At 47.6% G+C, this 19,854-nt stretch overlaps 1 protein-coding gene and 1 long non-coding RNA gene across 4 annotated transcripts in view; one reads left to right on the top strand and one right to left on the bottom strand.

The window, feature by feature from the left end:
- PPP2R5C (protein phosphatase 2 regulatory subunit B'gamma) overlaps positions 1 to 19,854 on the bottom strand; it is a 188,303-nt gene that overhangs the window by 23,287 nt on the left and 145,162 nt on the right. For all 3 annotated transcript variants that reach the window (XM_030558740.1, XM_030558739.1, XM_030558741.1), the window contains one exon: positions 6,423 to 6,593. In XM_030558740.1, coding sequence (XP_030414600.1) covers positions 6,423 to 6,593 — 171 coding nt within the window. The remainder of the gene's footprint in view (positions 1 to 6,422; positions 6,594 to 19,854) is intronic.
- Positions 2,256 to 12,081, top strand: LOC115649782. Its single transcript, XR_003999929.1, has 4 exons — positions 2,256 to 3,914; positions 4,049 to 5,509; positions 8,178 to 8,260; positions 10,096 to 12,081. It is a non-coding gene; the product is annotated as an uncharacterized LOC115649782 (long non-coding RNA).

The following is a 19,854-nucleotide window of genomic DNA, read 5'->3' on the forward strand; positions in this document are numbered from 1 at the left end:
GAGGCACCCTGGAATCCTTCACCAAGGAAGGAAACTGACAGTGGGACTTGCTTAATGAAACAGGGTTCTCAGCCAGGCTTGGCTGAAAATGCTAGGAAGAACTTTGGTTGAGATAAATTTCTCTAGTCGGAAGAAAAAACAGTTGCTAATCTTTCTGTAACTGTTGCTCTTCGAGATGTGTTGCTCATATCCATTCCACTTTAGTTGTGCGCATGTCATGTGCACAGTTGCCAGAGATTTTTCTCTCAGTGGTATCCATAGGGCTGGCTCTAGCGCCCTCTGGTGCAGTACGTTCATGCGCCATTATAAGGGGCAAGGCCAGCCCCGCACCCCCTCAATTCCTTCTTGCCAGATAACTTTGACAGAGTGGCAGGAGGCTGGGTCGTGGAATAGACATGAGTAACATCTAGAAAAACAACAGTTACGGAAAGGTTAGTTACTGTTTTTTTCTTCTTCAAGTGCTTGCTCATGTCCATTCCATGTTAGGTGACTCAAGTGATAACCAAGGAGGTGGGCTCAGAGTACATGGACATTCAGAAGAGCAGTGCTGCAATCCGCACTTGGCATTGTCTCTAGCCTGCTGTGGGATGGCGTAGTGGGTAGAGAAGGTATGCAGCGAGGACCATGTCTCAGCCCTGCAGATGTCTCAGACTGGAACCTGGGCCAGAAATGCCACTGATGAAGCTTGAGCTCTGGTCGAATGGGCGGTCAAGATGGCAGGAGGTGGTACGCCTGCCAGCTCGTAGCATGTATGAATACAGGAGGTGATCCAGGATGAGATTCTCTGGGCTGAAACTGGTAGGCCATTTATCCTGTCCGCTATTGCCAAGAAGAGCTGTGTGAATTTACTGAATGGTTTGCTCCTCTCAATGTAGAAGGCCAGGGCACTTCTAACACTGCTCCCTTCATTCTTGTGTGGTTTCATATAGAAAACTGGCAGGAAAATACCTTGGTTACTATGAAGCTGCAAGACCAACTTTGGAAGGAGCTGGGTGTGGGTGCAGTTGCACCTTGTTCTTAAATAGCATTGCATACAGTGTTTCTGAGGTAAGATCCCTAATTTCTGAGACCCTCCTGGCTGAGGTAATTGCTACCAGGAAGGCAACCTTCCAGAGACAGAGGGCATGATGCTAGTAGCTTGAAGGGAGGGCCAGTGAGTCCGGATAGGACCAGGTTAAGACCCACAGCAGAATCAGTTCACAAATTTGAGGATAAAGTCTCTCTACCATTTAATGAAGTGAATGCGACATCTCATTTGAGAAGACTGACCTTCCGTCCACAGAAGGGTGGAAGACAGATTGTCTTAGATGTACCTTGATAGATGTGAGGGCCAGACCCTGTTGTTTAAGATGGAGCAGTATTCCAGCACAGCTGGAGGGATGACTGAGTTGGTGAGAGACCTCGTTGAGAAGACTACACCAAGGAATGCTTCCATTTGGCTAGGTAAGTAGCTCTAGTGGACAGTACCCTAGCAAGATCTGGCGAACTTGCTCTGAACACCTATTCCTCCAGGTTCAACCATGGAGCATCCACGTGGTCAGGTGAAGGGCCCTGAGATCGGGTGGAGTAAACTGCGGTGGCCTTGCGAGACCAGATCCAGGTGGGGTGGGAGCAACAGCAGCGGTGCTACTGACAGGTCCAGCAGCATGCTGAACCAGTGCTGTCACAGCCACACAGGAGCTATAAGGATAACTCTTGCCTTTTCTCGCTTGACTTTCAGAAGGACCCTGTGTACTAGAACTGGAGAAAATGCATAGAATAGGACCTCTGTCCATAGAAGCAAGAAGGCATCTGAGAACCTGGGCTGTGATCAGTAAGGAGAAAAAACTGCTGACATTTTTTGTTGTGCCTGGTTGCAAAGAGGCCTACCTGGGGAGACTCTCCACCTCTGGAAGATGGATCTCGTCACCTCTGAGTGAAGGAACCATTCATGATGAGAGGAAAAAGACCTACTGAGGTGATCTGCGAAGGTATTCCAGGCTCCTGGAAGATGGCAAGCCTTGAGTTGAACTGAGTGTTTCATACAGAAGTCCCATAGACCAACAGCCTCTTGGCAAAGGGTAAAGAAGCGTGCGCCTCTCTGTTGATGTAAACCATGGCTGCCATGTTGTCCATAAGCAGTCACACAACTTTGTCCGTGATCTGGGAAAGGAACACTTGGCAAGCTAAGCGGACCACTCTGAGCTCTGACATTTATGCGTAAGGAGAGCTCTTCCAGGAACCACAGGCCCTGAGTCCTGAGGTGAGCTCCTCAACCTAGATCGTATGCATCTGAAATGAAAGATACTGAAGGCTAGGGGAGGGGTTTGTAACAAGGAAAGGCCTGCAGCCACTGATTGGGGATCCTTCACCAGTCAAGGGAGATGAGGACTGGGGCGGGAACTGTAAGCACCGGGCCAACCAAGCATGCAGGGGTCTGAGGTGCGGCCTTGTGTACCGTACCATGTAGGTGCACACAGCCATATGTCCCAAAAGTTTGAGGGAAAACGGGGCTGTCGTTATGGGGTGGGCCTTAACCTTGGATATCAGAGCCGATATTGCCTGGAATTGAGCTTCTGGAAGGAAGGCTCTGGCCTGGGTCAAGTCTAGTACTGCTTTGATAAACTCTGGATGGGAATGAGAGTTGACTTTTGCTGGTTTAACAGCAGGCCCAATACACTGAAGGTGGCTTGGACCAGGCTGATGCTGCTCTTCAGTTGAGCCTCTGAATAGCCCTTGATCAGCCAGTTGTCGGGGTACAGTTAAACTCTGACACCTTGCCTTCTGAAGATGGCCACTACCACCACCACTCTGTGAAAACCTGAGAGACTGCTGACAGACTACAGGGGAGGACAGTGAATTGGTAATCGGTTTGGTTTAGGATAAATCTGAGGAACCTTCTGTGGCCTTGGAAGATGGAAATGTGAAAATAGGCATCTTTCAAGTTGCGGGCAGCATACCAGTCCCCTGGATCCAATGAGGGAATAATGGAGGCCAGGGAGACCATGCGGAACTTCAGTTTCTTGAGATAACTGTTGTGGCGATGCAGGTCCAGGATGGGTTGAAGACCCCCTTTGGCTTTCAGGATTAGGAAACATTAGGAGTAAACCCCTTTCCTCTTAAGTTCTGATGCACCTTTTCCACAGCCCCTACTTGCAGGAGGGCTTAGACCTCTTGTGCTAGAAGTTGCTTTTGAGAAGGATGAAGGGTGGTGGTGGAAGAAAACTGAAGGGTGTAATCTTCCTCCACCATACTCAGCATCCAGTGGCCTCAGATGATGAGGGATTATGCCAGGCTGAAGTGGTAGAGTCAGTCTGAAAACAAAAAGGGGGCAGAATCTGATGCAGGAACTGATATAATGCTCTCAGGCGTACCTTCAAAAGTTTTGGTTTGGGCCACTTGGGTATCTGTGTGACCCTGGCAGGAAGTTGAGGTAGAGTGGGCAGTTGTCTATGCCTCTAACTCATGCACTGTTTCTTGAACAGGTCCTGTAGAGGCAGTGGAGCCAAGATGCGGGCCGGTTGCTGGGGCTAAGGACTGAGTCCTTCTGAGGAGGCCAATGGGGTGGGGGAGGGGCAGTATCCCATCACTTCTGCCAGTTGATGATGAGGGTCCAGGGATCAGTGCCAGATCAGGTAAGTCCTCATCAATAACATGAGGGCCGGTTTGGCTCTGGTTGGTACCGAAGACCCTGGAGCCGGGTATGAGCTCGGGGCCCCATATGCTCCATTCTGCTTCACACACTCATTGGGAGCAGTGGTTGACCCACTGAGATTGGGACTGTCAATAGGTCCCTTCCTGGCTGCAGCAAAGGCCTCTGGGGTGGAAGGCACTGCTGTCCCGCTAACACCACAATGACTTCCAGGTGCCAGGGGGTGGTCCCGCACTGGACTCAACAGCACCTGCGACATGAGCAAGCACTCGAGGAAGAACTGGTTAGTTAAATTTAATCTTCAGAAAGAGTGTTATAATTTTGTTTTACCTTTAACCATTTGTCTCCAATATTCTCACTCTTTATCACTTGAATCTCTGTTCTTTGATGATAAACTCATTCTTGTTTTCACTACAGATATAGCTAAGTGCTGTACGTTAAGTACGGTAATCCTGAGTTGAATCTTACAAGCTGGGACATACTATTCCCGTGAGTACAGCAGATCTAAAAGCTTTGTGACTGTTTGGTGGATCATGGGCTGAGCACTCCAGAGGGACACTTGGAGGACTTGGGGGTTGGTGACTGTCTATCGCTAACCTCTATAAAAAAAGAGAAGTTTGAAGCTACTGGGGCCATACATTTTGTAAATACTCACGGGGCCAAAGAGAGGCCAAAGTGTAGCACCGGGAACTGGAAGTGACACTGGCCCACCATAAAATGGAGGAATTTTCTGTGTCCTTGGAAGATGGAAATATGAAAGTAAGTGACTTTCAAAGTCGAGAGCAGTGTACCAGTCTCCCGGATCCAGGGAGAGGATGATGGAGGCCGGAGAAACCATGTGGAACTTCAACTTGAGACATTTTTGAGTTGCTGCAAGTCGGAATGGGTCTTAGGCCCTCTTTTGCCTTCAGGATTAGGAAATAACAGGAGTTGAATCCTTTCCCTTTCATGTCCCGAGGGATCTCCTCCACTGCCCCCAGCTGTAGGAGGGTGCCTACCTTCTGAATGAGGAGTTTCACATGAGAAGCACCCCAAAGAGGGAACGGAGTCGGGGGTGGTGATGGCCAAGAATTGGAGGGTGTATCCCACCGATAAAATTTCTAGCACCCAGCGATCCAAGGTAACCTGTGACCAGGCCGAACGGTAGGGACAAAGACAGCTGAGGAAAGAATGAAGTGAATCCGGGAAGTTGACTAGGGCATCGCTCTCGAGTGCACCCTCAAAACGCATGCTTCTGGCCTCCATGATGTTTCACCGGTCCAGGTTGTGCAGGTAAACAGGAGGAGGAAGGGTGGCGACAACTAAAACTCCTGTCCTTATTCCTTCTCCTTGCAGACTCTTGTCGAGACTGTCAAGGCCTTAGTGGCGGGGACATCTGGAACTGTTTAGTCACCAACCGAGGCGTATGCAATCCCAGTAAGCCTGAGTGTCCTTCAACCTGTGGAGATCATATCCCTCTGGGAAATCATGGATCAAAGACTGCATCTCCTGGGACAGGTCTGCGGACTGAAGTCAGGAACAGCACCTCATGGCCATCGGTGAGGTGACCACTCTGGCTGCTGAACTGGCCACATCCCATGCCATCTGGAGGGAACACCGAGCTGCAATAGTACCCTCCTTAACAAGGGCCCCGAATTTTTGGGCTGCATTGTGGGGCATGGAATCCTTGAACTCATGGAGGGAGTCCCATAAGTTGAAGTTATATCTCCCCAAAAGAGCCTGGTGGTTTGCGACTCTGAACTGGAGACTGGCCGTGGAATAAATTTTCCTTCCGAAAAGATCCAGTCTCTTGGCCTCCTTATTTTGGGTGGTGAAACTAGATTGTCCTTGCTTATCTTTCTTGTTGGCCGCAGAAACTACCAACGACCTTGGGGGCAGGTGAGCGTACAAGTATTCAAACCCCTTGGCTGGGACAAAATACCTCTTTTCAACCCTCTTGGAGGTGGGTGGAATTGAGGATGGGGTTTGCCAGAGGGTTTTGGCAATCTTTAGAATCCCTTCGTGCATGTGCGAGGGTAGATGCAGAGGGCACAATAAACAAAGTGTCTGATTGTGCCATCTCTTCCACCCCTAGGCCTAAGTTAGTGGCCACCCTTTGGAGCAGGACGTGGTGCTCCTTAAAATTGTCCAGTGGACTAATGCGAGAGGGCCCTACTGTAGCCTCATCTGTAGAGGATGAGGATGATAGGACCACTGAGGGAGGGTCCAGGGCATCATCCCCCAGGGTGAAAGGCGGTCTTGGGGTGGGCACCTGCCCTTCCGGTGCCATTGGTGCGACCTGATGCTTGACTGACGCAGTAACCAACAATTGATGCAAAGGGAGCATCGGCATAACCAGCATGTCCCAGGCATTCAGTAAGGCCATTGTGCTGGCCACTGACCCTGCTGCCAGGACGGCATCACAGGTGTGGACGCAGCCTCAGAAGCTCAGTCGCGATGGTGCTGTCTCAGCGAGAGGCTGAACTTCCCTGCCACAACACCCCCAAGAGCCTAGATCATGATGTGAGTGGAAAGCTGAAGATGCTCAGCTTATGGTCATGAACAGGTACCTCTACTGCCCTGACAGAGAAGCAAGGGGCAGGAAGCTGGGTGCAACAACCACTAAGTCACCTGGCCCTCTGAGCCCCCTGTCACGGGCTCACTAAAGATAGGCATCCAACCATGTGCTATTTTTTCAGCATTTTTAACATACTAAAATTTTAGTACATATATATCTAAAACGATCAATTCACTAACAATGTAAAAATCCTAAACTGAAGATCTGGTTTTATGAGTTCCTTGAAGTACAGACCTGGAAGTGTGGACTGGACACACATTTGGCTAGCTGTCTGAAAAGAGGCTCCATAACCTTTACGAATTCAGATGGTTCAATGACATCTAAAATTTCCTCTAGTTCATTTAAAAACATGACTTCTTTTGGACTGTGAGTCTTTGGCCAGTATTTCAGCAGTGCCATCACCACCTGTAAAAAGAAAGTTTGCAAGAAAAAATTAATACACAATTTTCATAGCAACATTTTAAATATTTGACTTCCACTTTTGCACTAACATGGATTTCTTACAGGAATTGTCATTGTAAACAAGTACTTTTGTTACTGTATTAATGAAGTATAAGAAATCTGGTTACTTACCTTGTACAGTACCTGGAGTTCTTTGAGATGTTTGATCCCTATGTGTATTCCACTCAAGATGCACATGTGTGCCATGAGCTTGAGACCATAAGTTTTTTTTCGCTAGCAGTATCTATTTGTCCACGGCTACACTCTTGTCATCCTCATGCTCCAAAATGAGGATTTAAGGGGCGGTCTAGACTGCCTCTCTAATTCCTTCGCTACTGCAAATAAGCTTAGGATAACAATCCAAAACAGAAGGGAGGGAGGGCAGGAACTGCACACCTTGAAGAACTCCAGTTACTGTATAAACACTTTCTTCGTTGAGTGGTGGTCCTTGTATGTATTCCACTTGAGGTGACTCACAAGAAGGGTGTGAGGACCCTGCTGTATTACAGATTGGAACCATTCTGCTACGAAGCTTGTACCAGGGTATGCACTGAGCGCCACATTGCCACTCTACAGATGTCCATAACAGGGACATCTCGAAGTGGAGTGGAACCCAGGGCAGAGGGAGGGACTAAGTTCCCCGACAGCCTTACCAGAAAGACTAGAGGGAAGACCCCAAACACAAGGGGACAGAAAGATCATCAGGTCTGGACCAGGGTTGCCGACTTGGTATGAGGTCCTGGGACTACTTGGTAAAAACTCTGGCTTACCCTGACACAGGTGAGACTGAAGGTGACCCAACCTGAGAACTAAGTCACATGGCAAAAGAGGGAGTTACTTATATGTAAATGGACATTCTTTGAGATGGGTGGTCTCTACCTATATACCACAGTGGGTTATGCACACGCAGCATGTACCCAGAGTTTGAGAATTTAAAAATAGTGTCTAGTCCATGCATGCGCCCTGGCTTGCCTCATGCCTCCGACCGAGGAAATAAAGGGCAAGGCATACCGACCGACCACATCTTCAGTTCCTTCTCCAGTTCGAATCAGACAAGATTCAAAGCAGAGGGTGGATAATGCAATACAGATTGGGACCACACATCTTGAAGAACCTCCAGTTACAAGTAGTAACCTCCTCTTCTTCTTTGAGTAATGGTCCCTATTGTAGCCCACTGTGGATGACTGACAACAGTACATAAGTAGGAGAAAGGCAAAAGGATGAGGACAGCAGGGTTGAACAGAGAACTGTCAATCCATAGGAGGCATCAGCAGCTGAGTCCTGTACCAGGACTTGCAAACATGTGGATGGAGCTCCACATGGCTCCAGGAGGGGTATGTCCTGAAGAGACACTACATTTGTTGCTTGAGCTCTAGTGGAATGAGCTTGTATCTCTGTAGGGGGAGGGCGGTTCAAGAGCTGACAGAGTAGAATGCAACCAGATATCCATTTGGAAATTCTTTCGGTGGAGATGGCATGCCCACTGATTGTCTCTGCTAGAGTGACAAACAGTCTCTGGGACTTCCTGACTGGTTTTGATCTCTGCAGGTAAAAGGCCAAGGCTCATCAAACATCGAGAGAGTGGAGTCTACATTTTTCTGCAGATGCGTGCAATATGGGGAAGAATAAAGGTAAGTGAATAGATTGGTTAAGGTGAAATTCCAAAACCACTTTAGGGATAAATTTGGGGCAAAAGTGTAAAGAAACTATCTTTGTGGAACACAGTGTATGGAGGGTGTGCCATCACTGCTCTGAGTTCACTAACCCTCCTCGCCAATGTGATGGTTACAAGGAAGGCGACCTTCATGGAGAGGAGAAACATGGGGCAAGTAGCTAAAGGGGAACCTGGTCAGTACCAAAAGAACAAGATTCATGTCCCCTTGGGGCACAATCTTTTGAGGCATGGGAAAGTTCTTATCAGGCCTTTCCAGAGTCAATTGGCTAGCGAGTGTGAAAATAGAGTAGCCTTCAGTAGGTGGATGGAATGCACTGATCACCACTAAGCGGACTGGCAAGGAGCTGAGGGAGAGACCTGATGTCTTCAAAAGATAGGATAGTCTATAATGAGTGGAATATCCATAGCTTCTGGTGGAATGCCTCTTTGTTGCGGTCCAAGATGAGACGCATTTCCATTTAGCTAGGTACCATTTCCTAGCCTTCTTCTTGGATATGAGGAAGCAGGTCAAATAAAACTGTAACCTAATACTGTGGAGAAACACACTCTATTGCTCCTTGCTGCTCTAAGGAGTTCAACCTCCTGAGCGAGAATACTGTCATGACAGTGGTCCCCAAAGGAGGTTGGGAAGGGAAGTTTTGGATGAGGTAGCGCTGCAAACTCAATCATATAGCCAGCACCCACATGTCCATCGTTATCACGCTCCAGGTGTTGAAAAAGAGAGCTAAGTGATCCCCAGAGCACTGGAGTCAGGAGGTGTTGGGCTCAGTGAATCATGGCTCTCAGGCTTGGATCAAAAATATTACAGAGTTACAGGGTGAGATTGGGATGTTGAGGCCAGTATGGAAGGAACATGGAAGCAGGACTTTTGAATCTTTTACCTTTAATGAGGTGGTTTGTAGGGTCTCTGATGGTAGAAGTGTTCAGCTCTATACCTTGATGGGGTTAACTGGTGATGTAACTTCCTTTTAAGAGAAGGTGTGTATACACTCAGTGATTGACGGGTAGCCCAAGAGCCCTTCAGGGTGTATAGGGACTCATCTGTGTACTGACTGAAGAAGAGGTGAGATTTATTGAAGGGGAGGTCTTCAAATGGTATTCTGGGCTCCCTGGAGAACACTGAAGCACAGAGCCAGGACTCCCTTTGCATAAGAATGGTGGTAGCCATGACTCTGAGGCTGCCTTGACTGCAGATTGGAGGGTGATTCTGGCTATTAACTTTCCTTCCTCTATTAGAGCTTGGAAATGAGAATGATCCTGCTGTGGGAGGCTGTTGACAAATTCCTCAAATTTAGCACAGTTCAGGAAATCATATTTAGCCAATAGTGCTTGATAGTTGGCTATCGTGAACCGAAAACTGGAGGACAAGAAAACCTTCCTCCCCAGTAGATTTACATGTTTATCCTCCTTGACTGCAGGAGTAGGTCTGGGATGTTGTTGCCTGGACCTTTCTGAAGTGGCCTGAACCACCACCGAATTGGGAGCTAGATGAGAGAATAAGAATTCTGAACCCTTAGCCAGGACATATCATCATCTCTGTCCTTTATGTGGTAGATGCAGGTAGCAAGGGTGTGCCACATTGTTCTAGCCAGCTCCACTATGGCTTCATTTACAGGGAGAGCTATTCTTATAGGTCTAGAGGTGTGGAAGATGTCAAAGAGCTTGTGCTGGAGTCCCCTGTAGCCTAATCTAACCATAAAAAGATACTAACAGCTACTAAAACTACTAAGTCTATAAAAGTTATTAAAAACTATTAAAACTATGAAGTATTTAAGCAATATTGTTTTTCAGAACATCAAAGCTGAGGATACTAAAGGTTTCGACCTGGACCATGAAGCTGTGAGAAGGAGACCTGAAGAGGTGGTTGGTTCACCCTGTCCTTTATCGCCGTAGTCAAAGGCACAGGGCAAGCAAGGGCACATGTGCGGACCAAGAGATACTACTTTCAAATTCTCTGACTCCGGGCGTATGATGCACACGTGTAAACCACTGTGGAAAACAACAGGGACCATCGCTCAAGGGACCACCACCAGACCAGGGTCAGCAGAACTAATGAGAAAAACCCTGCAACACTGCACCTAGCCACAAGGTGGCATAGCAGTTGGCAAGTCATTTTGCCACATGAGGGGGAGGGAGAGGACCAGGGGGTCCTGACAGGCTGGGGTCAAACTACACACTCATTGAACAATCAATCAGGAATCTCCTAAAACTGCACTCTTGTGGATTGATAGTCTTGGTAGGACAGACAGACAGATATTACACTTGGAAGGGGTATGAGCTTTCCTGGGGCAAAACAAGCAAGCATCATGGTCGTTGCTTACCAGGAAGACCCGGGAGCAGACCATGCAGATCTTGAATTCTGAGATCTTGTGCATCCCATACAGTGGTGAGGGGGCACCTCACGCCCCTGGACCCTAAAACTAACTCTAAACTATCAAACTTATTTAAGAACAGGTAAAACTATTTACACTAGACAAAGAATGCTAGATAAAGCTGTGGACACTGAAGGGTTAGGGTTCAGACTATGGGTGGTAGAAAGGTACTGGACTAGCAGTCATTCCACACATCCCCTAATAACCTTGGTTCAGAGCACAAGGACGACAAAGGTGCAGGCATGAACCGACAGACACTGCTAGTGAAAAATCTTATGGTCTCAGGCACATAAACCATATGTACACATTGAGTGGACTACATATAGAGACCATCGCTTGAAGAACCACCAAAGGATTCTTGTCCCAAACAATCAATGATCAGACATGTTGCTGCATCATGGAAATTACTATTCGCAAACTAACACTTGTTACCCAGCTGTGAAGGTTAAAAAGTGCTACTCCAAACATAAACAGTTACAGACATTTAAAAGAATAGTGTGAAAGTCATCATAAAGGGTGAAGTAAGTAATTCTGATGCCAAACAATCATTAACACACCCATGGGCTGGAAATTTCTGTCTGTGCAACACTAACATAACGCTGGCTCCAATTTTTTGCTTTTTTGCTGCTTTCATACCTAGGACCAGATCCTGAAAACCCTTACTCATGCGATTCCAAGATGAGGCCTCTAAATTGTAAGATGTTATTTTTGGATAAAAGACATAAGACGTTCACAGTTAACTGCTGTGAATATATATGTGACTTTTCAATGCCAAAACTGATACAACTACATTATCATCACCGCCATCTCATATCTTCCTTTCATCATACTCATCAAAGGTTTAGGCAGGCCATAAAACATGTAAGATAAAACCATAAATTTGGAAAATACTGGGTTTTTTGGGGAAGATTATACACAAAGACTGAATTTTTAATACTTATAGAATTGTTGTCACATCAATTATATCAGCTCTTGTAACAGTTACAGGCACCTTCTAAAACTTAAGAGTCTCAAAGAATAGGAACGATGGCTTTCTGCGTGTGTTGCTTCAGTTAGGAATGACACAGGGCAGTTTGCTCAAGCCTTTTTGATGAAGAATTATGCATTCTAGTGATTTTGATCACTAAATAATGAGATGAATGCTTTTATTATGGATGAAGATTTTTTTCTGATGTTTCTGTCTCCAATCATCAATAAAGAGGAACAGTTCAGATTTTTTCAGTCTGTGGCAGTGTGTCAATGAATAATGTATTAAGTTTGGTGTCAGAAATTATTTTCTAAATATTAGCTAAGGGTTTTCATGTTATTAGATGTTTGTTTTCAACTAATGTGCAATTATATATGACTGGAATAAGCATTCCTCAACGTCAAATGTTAGATAATTTCCTTGGGAATTTCCACTTCTTTTTTTTTAAATAAGTAATAAGTTTCTACATTTGTATTTTGTAATTTAATATAAAAAAAGCATGGCAAAGTGTGTTAGGTGGAAGGAGAGGAGCAACACAATTTTTTTGCCTGTGTGACAGAGAATAGGATAGCAGCTGAGCCAACACTCTGGTCACTGCAACTCTAATTAATTCTAGAGCAGACTTTATTAAGAAGAGCTGTGCCTAACTGGTGGGCTGAGGAGAAATAAGAGACTAACTAGGCCATCAGACCGATGATACAAAAGGCACAGGAAAGAAGTGGGAAAAGAGGGAAGGAGAACGAGAAAGGGAGAGAAATCGCTCTCCCCTGCTTGCCTCAGGTGCAGAGGGCTCCCCAAGACTGTAAGGGGTGAGACTATATAGTGCTTAAGGGTGGTGGAAAATAATATTGTGTTTTATCAGCAAAAAGGTCTGAAAGCTGTTTGTGGACTTCAACGGAGGCAGGACTGAGTGGGCCCTGCCACAGGATAGCACCCTAGAAACAACTACTCCTTTGCCACCCTCAATCTGGGAGTGGGATGGCATCACCACTTTGGTGCTTCTGTGCCAATGCATTATTTTCAGCTGTTGATCAATGAATCTGCACTGAGGAACTGAAACATTGACAGGGATCATGCAGCAACACAGCTTCCTGTAATTTATCAATCTACAGGTATCAATGACAAACACACCTGTGCCTCATTTAAAAACTTGCTTTCTTTCCCTTCTGCCCTTTATTTCATTCTGCATATTTTGACCTTTTTCTAACAATAGAAATATTAAATTTGCTGTTTATCTTCTCCACTTATCTTTTTCTCATCAGATTTCTCTTCTCTGCCAGCCCCTATTCTTCTCTAAGTTTATTGCTTCTTCACTATATTATATTTTGCCATTTTGCACTGCATTTAGTTTTATCAGTATATATTTTAACTTCCTTTCTTCACAAGGTTCTTTTTACCCTGTGCATATATTCTGTCTCTCTCCCCTTCCCTTTCACCATCACAGTCCCCTCTCCTCTCCCTTCCATCTTTAGTTTTCCTCTCCAGTTCCTGCTGCAGTTAGATAATAGTAGCAAATACTAAGTGGAAGTATTCTGCATAAGGATGCAGATGCCCAATACTTCTCTCCTGGGAAATATCCCATAAATTAAAACCTCCTATTTGTAAATATTAAGAAAACCATTTGTGTGCGGGGAAAATAATTTTTGACAAATTCTAACAAATCATTTTTGACAAACATCTTTAAGCCTGTACTTACCAAAGTATCAGAAAATATTCATACTAAATTTTAAAAATAAAAATTTGCCAACAAATTGTTTATTTCAAGCAAAAGTTAACGAGGGTAGACCTCTTTTGAGCCGAACCCAGCAGCTGAGCCAAATTGCCTGAAGATTTTGTTTAGTGTGGTTAAATATTCACTAGAGAGATAGTGTATGCACCATAGATTGTTAGTATTACATAAAATTGGGACATTACTATTAGTGTGGATGGAGTAATATCTTCTTTCAAAATTAACATACATAAGAGAAAAAACAGGTGTTTTTGTACTGTACAATGAGTAAAAAACAAAAACAGTTACCCACCTTTTGTAACTGTTCCTTGAGATGTGTTGCTCATTCTATTGTAGGTGTGCACGCACCCACATGTGCGGTTGGAGACTTTTGCCTTACTGGTAACTGTAGGGACGACTATGGTGCCCCCGGAGTGACACACTCATGCCGTGGTATATTAGGCACTGCTGGCACTGCACGCTCTCCGTTCCTTCTTGCCGACAACTCCAACAGAGGGGCAGGAGGGCAGGTAATGGAATGGACATAAGCAACATCTCAAAGAACAGCCATTACAAAAGGTGGGTAAATGTTTTTTCTTCTCCAAGTGCAGACATGTCGATTCCACTGTAGGTGACTCAAGCAGAATCCACGGAGGTGGGCTTGGAGTTCACAAGATTGCAGACTGGAGTACTTCTCTGCTGAAACCAGCATCTTGAGTGTGCTGCTGGGTCAGCACATAGTGCAAAGGAAAGATGTGGACGGACAACCAGGTCACGGCACGGCAAATTTCCAAGATCGGCACCTGAGCAAGAAAGGCAGCTGATAACACCTGTGCCCTAGTCAAGTGAGCTGTCATGATCGCTGGCAGGGGCACTTTCGCCAGCTAATAGCAGTAGCGGATGCAGGCCATGATCCAGGATGAGATTCTCTGGGTGGATGCTAGACAACCCTTCATTCTGTCAGCAACAGCAACAAACAATTGCATAGACTTATGGAACAGCTTTGTTCTATCTTTGTAGAAGGCCAGCGCCCATCTGACGTCCAAGGTATGCAGCCTGTATTCCTCATCCGTGGTATGAGACTTTTGACAAGGGCCCAGTTGATATATGTCTTGACCAGCATGGAACTGGGACACGACCTTGGACAGAAAAGCTGGGTGTGGATGCAGCTGGACCTTGTCCTTCTAGAAGGTATAATGAGATTCCAATGCGAGTGCCCTGATCTCGGACACCCTATGCACTGAAGTTATGGTGACCAAAAAAGATACCTTCCAGGAGAGAAGCAGGAGGGAGCAGGAAGCCAAGGGCTCAAAGAGCGACTCCATGAGCCTCAACAACACAAGATTCAGGTCCAAAGGAGGGACCAGGTCCCAGACACGTGGGTAAAGGCACTCCAGACATTTCAGGAACCGTGCCTTCAAACAGAGGGCAGAAGGTCAAAATGGCTGCCAGGTGTACCTTGACCAAAGATAGCAACAGATCCTGGAGCTTAAGGTGCAGCAAATAGACCTGGATGTCTTGCAGTGGGGCCTCTTCTGGATGAATGCAGCAATCCAAGGTCCAACACCCCAACCGTTTCCACTTTGCCACATAGGTAGCCCTGGTGGAGAGTTTCCTGATGCCCTGCAGGACCTGCTGGACCCCAGCAGAACATCGCTGTTCTTCCCCACTTAGCCACGCAGTACCCAGGCCATCAAGTGCAGCTCCACAATGTTTGGAAGCAGTAGATTGCTGTGGTTCTGGGACAGCAGATCTGGCCGAAGTGGTGGGGTGACTGCCGAAAGGCTCAGCAGCATGCCAAACCAGTGTTGACGAGGCCATGATGGGGCTATGAGGATGACTATCGCTTTGTCTTGCTTTACCTTTAGCAAGATCGTGTGGATTAACGGTATCAGTGGGAAGGCGTATAGCAGCGCTCCCAACCATGGGATCAGGAAGACGTCCGACAGGGAGCCCTTGTCCCTACACTGCAGAGAACAAAAACACATGGCACTTTCTGTTCTGCCTGGACGTGAACAGGTCCACCTGGGAGGTTCCCCACCTGTGGAAAACTAGGCTGATCATCTCCGGATGGAGTGATCATTCGTGGCAAGATGGGAAAGTCCTGCTGAGGTGATCTGCCAGGACATTCTTGGTTCCAGGCAGGTGGGCAGCTACTGAACGAATGGCGTGCAGCACACAAAAGTCCCAGAGGCTGAGCGCTTCCTGACAAAGGGCTGAAGACCTGGTGCCGCCCTTCCTGTTGATGTAATACATTGCGACAGTAGTATCTGTCAGGACCTACAACTGATTGCCTTCCAGGTGGGGCAAGAAAGCCTGGCAGGCCAGGTGAACCGCTCTGAGATCCTTGACATTGATATGAAGGTCTAGGTCATGTTGCAGCTAGTGGCCCTGGGTGTTTGAGCTCACCCAGATGGGCTCAACAACCTAGATCTGACGCATCTGAGACTATGGTGAGCAACAGATAGGATCGCAAAGGGGACTCCTTGCAGTACCGACTTAGGATCCCGCCACCAGTCCAGAGATGAGAGAATATGGCTTGGCACCGTGACCACTCGGTCCAGGGGGTGCCTGCTGGGAATGTAGGCTGAGGCCAGCCACAGTTGCAGAGGCTTTAGATGAATCAGGGCATGGTTAACCATGTATGTTCATGTGGCCTATAAGTCACAGGAACATGTGGGCTGTGGTGAGCGGTTGGCTCTCTATGAGGGAGATCAAGTCAATCATGCCTGAAAACGTGCTTCCATCAGGAAGGCCCTGGCCTGCGTAGAGTCGAGAACCGCTCCGATAAACTCTATGCGTTGGACCAATGTTAATGTGCATTTTTCTGTATTTATTAAGAGGCCCAGGTCGCTGCAGGTGGGGCAAACCAAATCGAGGCTCCTTTGCACCTGGTCTGGAGACCAGCCCTTGATGAGGCAGTTGTCAAGATACAGGAAGATCTGGCCTCTCAATGCCTCAGGTAGGCTGCCACCGGCACCACGCATTTCGTGAACACCCTAGGGCCCAGGACAGGCCAAGCCAAAGGGTAGTGCCATGAACTGGAAGTGGCATCCAGACACTATGAAATGCAAGAAACACCTGTGTCCTGGGAATATGGAGACATGAAAGTAAGTGTCCTTTAATTCGAGAGCGACATACCGGTAACCCAGATCCAGGGAAGGGACGATGGAGGTCAGGGAGACCATGCAAAACTTCAATTTCTTGAGAGACTTGTAGAGGCCCCACAGGCCTAGAATGGGTCTGAGGCCCCCTTTCACTTTCAGGTTTAGGAAGTAGCGGAAGTAGAATTCTCTTCCTTCTATGTCCCAAGGAATCTCTTCCACAGTCCTCTAGCTTAGGAGCTTCTCAACTTCTTGAACTAGGAGTTGCTTACGAGAAGGGTCCCTAAAGACGGATGGGGAAGTGGGAGGGGTTGGAGAGAGGGGCAGCAGCCTGACGTAATCCACACCAGGCTGAGTGGCAGGGAAAAAGGTGGTTGAGGAAAAGATGGGAAGGATCTGGGCAGTTGACTGATGAGTCATTCCTGAGTACACCCTCAAAATGAGAGCTTTTGGCCCGCCCCCTGGTGCTTCTCTGGGCCAGGCTGGATAGGAGACCAGGACGACAGAGCGGTGGTGGCTAAACCCGATGTCTAGTTTCCTTGCAGGCCCTTGCTGAGGATGCCACCGTTGAGTTGGCGGAAAAGGCCGTAATAGCTGTCTTGATGCCTGAGGAGTGTGCATCCCCAGAAAGCAGAGGGTCACGTGCACGTCCTACAGGCCGTGCAGACGCGCATCCGTTTGGTTGGAGAACAGGCTGTCACCGTCAACTGGGAGGTCCTGAGTAGAGGCCTGCATCTCCTGGAGGCAGGAACTGCACTGCATGACCACCGGCAAAGCGACCACCCGGGCAGCTGACTCCTCCATGTCCCAAGCCATCTGGAGGAAGCTCCGAGCCGCTGCAGTCCCCTCCTCCTTCCACCAGAATCGCGAACTCCTGGACCATCTCCTTGGACATGGAGTCCTTGAACTTGAGGAGAGAGTCCCACAAGTTAAAGTTATAGTGACCCCAAAAGGTTCTGGTGATTCGCCACCAGAAACTGGAGGCTGGTCGTAGAATAAATTTTGTGACCAAACAAATCCAACCTCTTGGCCTCTTTATTTTTAGGGATGGAACTGGTGGGCCAATGTGACCAATGATCCCAGTAGCAGGTGGGCGTACAAGTGATCAAACCCTTTTGCAGGGATGAAATACTTCTTTTCTGCCCTCTTAGAGGTGGGCAGGATGGAGGACGGGGTTTACCAGATGGTTTTGGCAATGTTCAGGGCCCCCTAGCGTACTGAGAGCACGATGCAGGCTGGGGTGGATGCTGAGAGAATATTAAACAATTTGTCCATCTGCTCCTCTATCTCCTCCACCTTGAGGCCCAGGTTGGAAGTGACCCTGCAGAGCAGTGCCTGAGGCTCCCTATCATCTAGCTCATCTGGCTTGACGGGCCTGCCACCGCCTTATCCAGAGAAGAGGAGAATGATTGGACGACCAGGACAGGTCTGGCAATGTCCTCACACATTGGAGATGGTGACCTTGGGGTGGGTACCGGCTTCTCACCTGCGGCAGCTGCTGGAGCATCCTGCAATGAACCAGTGCCGTGGAGTCCAACTTTGGCATGTCTGACGTGGTGACCAAAGGTTGGCAGGAGTGGGACAACAGTATGACGGAACGCCTCAGCCATTCCAGTAAGGCCATTGGGTCAGCCACTGGCCCTGCTGCTGGGTCAGAACCAATGCCGCGGACGCACCCTCTGGAGCCCAGTCACGATACTATCTGGGTGAGGGGCTGAACTGCGCTTTCCGAGCTGTAGAAGTCGTTACCCTCTGGTGACCAAGGTGGGGTTGTGGAGGCTTAAGTCTGGTGGCTTAGTGTTGCTGCCAGTGAATAGTCCGACCGGTGCTGGGAGTAGGGCAAGTGGTGCTGCGTCGAGGAGCGACCAGGTGCTCTTGGCGATGGTGACAGACATCGCGATGAAGACCAGTGCCAGGGAGATCACTGACACCTGGCTGAGATCCAGCATGAAGTCAGAGATCGGGAGCATTGTGCCAGAGACCTGGGCTGACGCAGAGACCAAGAACATGGTGACCTAGGGCTTTGTCTTGGCTCTGGAGACTGGTGGCGCTCGCTTATTTTGTGTGAGCCTTGCTGGTGGGCTTGCACTCATGGAGAGCCTTACCCAGTTCCATTGCTGCCTGCAGTGCCACCTGCGGCGGAGGCACTCTTAGCTCTCCAGGCGCTCTGGGCTCAGAGGATGTTGACTGTGCCGTTGGTTTGGGCCCTTTACCGTTCCCTGAAGTCGGTGGCAGACTCTTTCGGGGGGATGAACTCCCCAAGGCTGAGCCCTTTTGCAGATCCAGAGTGGGTGTAAGGCCTGAGCCAGGTTTTTTGCTCAGTGCCCCTTGGTCGGGCTTGCTCAATGCCGTCATCATCTTCATCACCGGGGAAGGGTGCCAGGAGAAGCTCAGTGCCATGGGTGCACTATGTACCATAGCTGATGTGCTGGGTGCTGGTTTGGCCTGTGTCTGCTCCAAAGCTGGGCATTGGGCAGCACTGCATCACGAGGGGCACGAGGAATATGTTGTGCTCTCTTTGTGTCTGAGGACAAAAGTTCTGGCAGATGCAACAGCACTCCTTTATGTGGGGTTCCCCAAGGCTCTGTAGACAACTGTTGTCCAGGTCACTAACAGGCATAGGCCTGTTACACAAAGAGCAGGGCTTGAAACCTGGAGACCAGGGCTCCTCCTGGGGCAAAGTCCCCGCTGGGACACTAACTGAACACTTAACAGGTACTTAACCAACTAACAAATGATTAAAATATTTTCAGCTAGAAGCACAAGGCTAAGATAAAAGAGAAACCTCTGATCAAGAAGCAAGGGATGGAGGTGCTCTGACTGACCATCACAGGTGGTAAGAAGGAACTGAGAGGGCACATGCTGGCAGCACCTGATACACCATGGCATGAGTGCGGTACTTCAGAGAGCGCCACAGCTGGCCCTACGGGAACTGCTAAGGCAAAAGTCTCCGATGACTGCGCATGTGGGTGTGCGCACACCTACAATGGAATCAACATGAGCAAGCCCTCGAAGAAGAACACTAAAATATTAGGTTTTTTTTTTTTTTTTTTTTACAGAATCATCTTTTCAAGTATAAATATGTACAGATAATGTATAGGTATATAATTTTAAAAGGTGTGAAAATCTTTAACATTAGCCATTCTATCAAATAGATAATTTTCCTTTACCTTATTAGGGAAGTGAAATAATACTTCACATTTTTCAGAAGAGGAGGGAAGAAAAAAGCAGAGAGAGACAGGTGGAAGGAGAAATATGTATATAAATTAAAAGCTAAAGCTTATGAAAAGATATTGAATGTCAGGACAAGTAAAATGATAGTTCAGCATTATACATTAGAGAACTGCATACATTTTTAACTCCGAAACTGAATGGTCATAATCTGCAATAATGTCCTCA

Source organism: Gopherus evgoodei, chromosome 4 (assembly GCF_007399415.2).
Source record: "Gopherus evgoodei ecotype Sinaloan lineage chromosome 4, rGopEvg1_v1.p, whole genome shotgun sequence".
Taxonomy (NCBI): domain Eukaryota; kingdom Metazoa; phylum Chordata; order Testudines; family Testudinidae; genus Gopherus; species Gopherus evgoodei.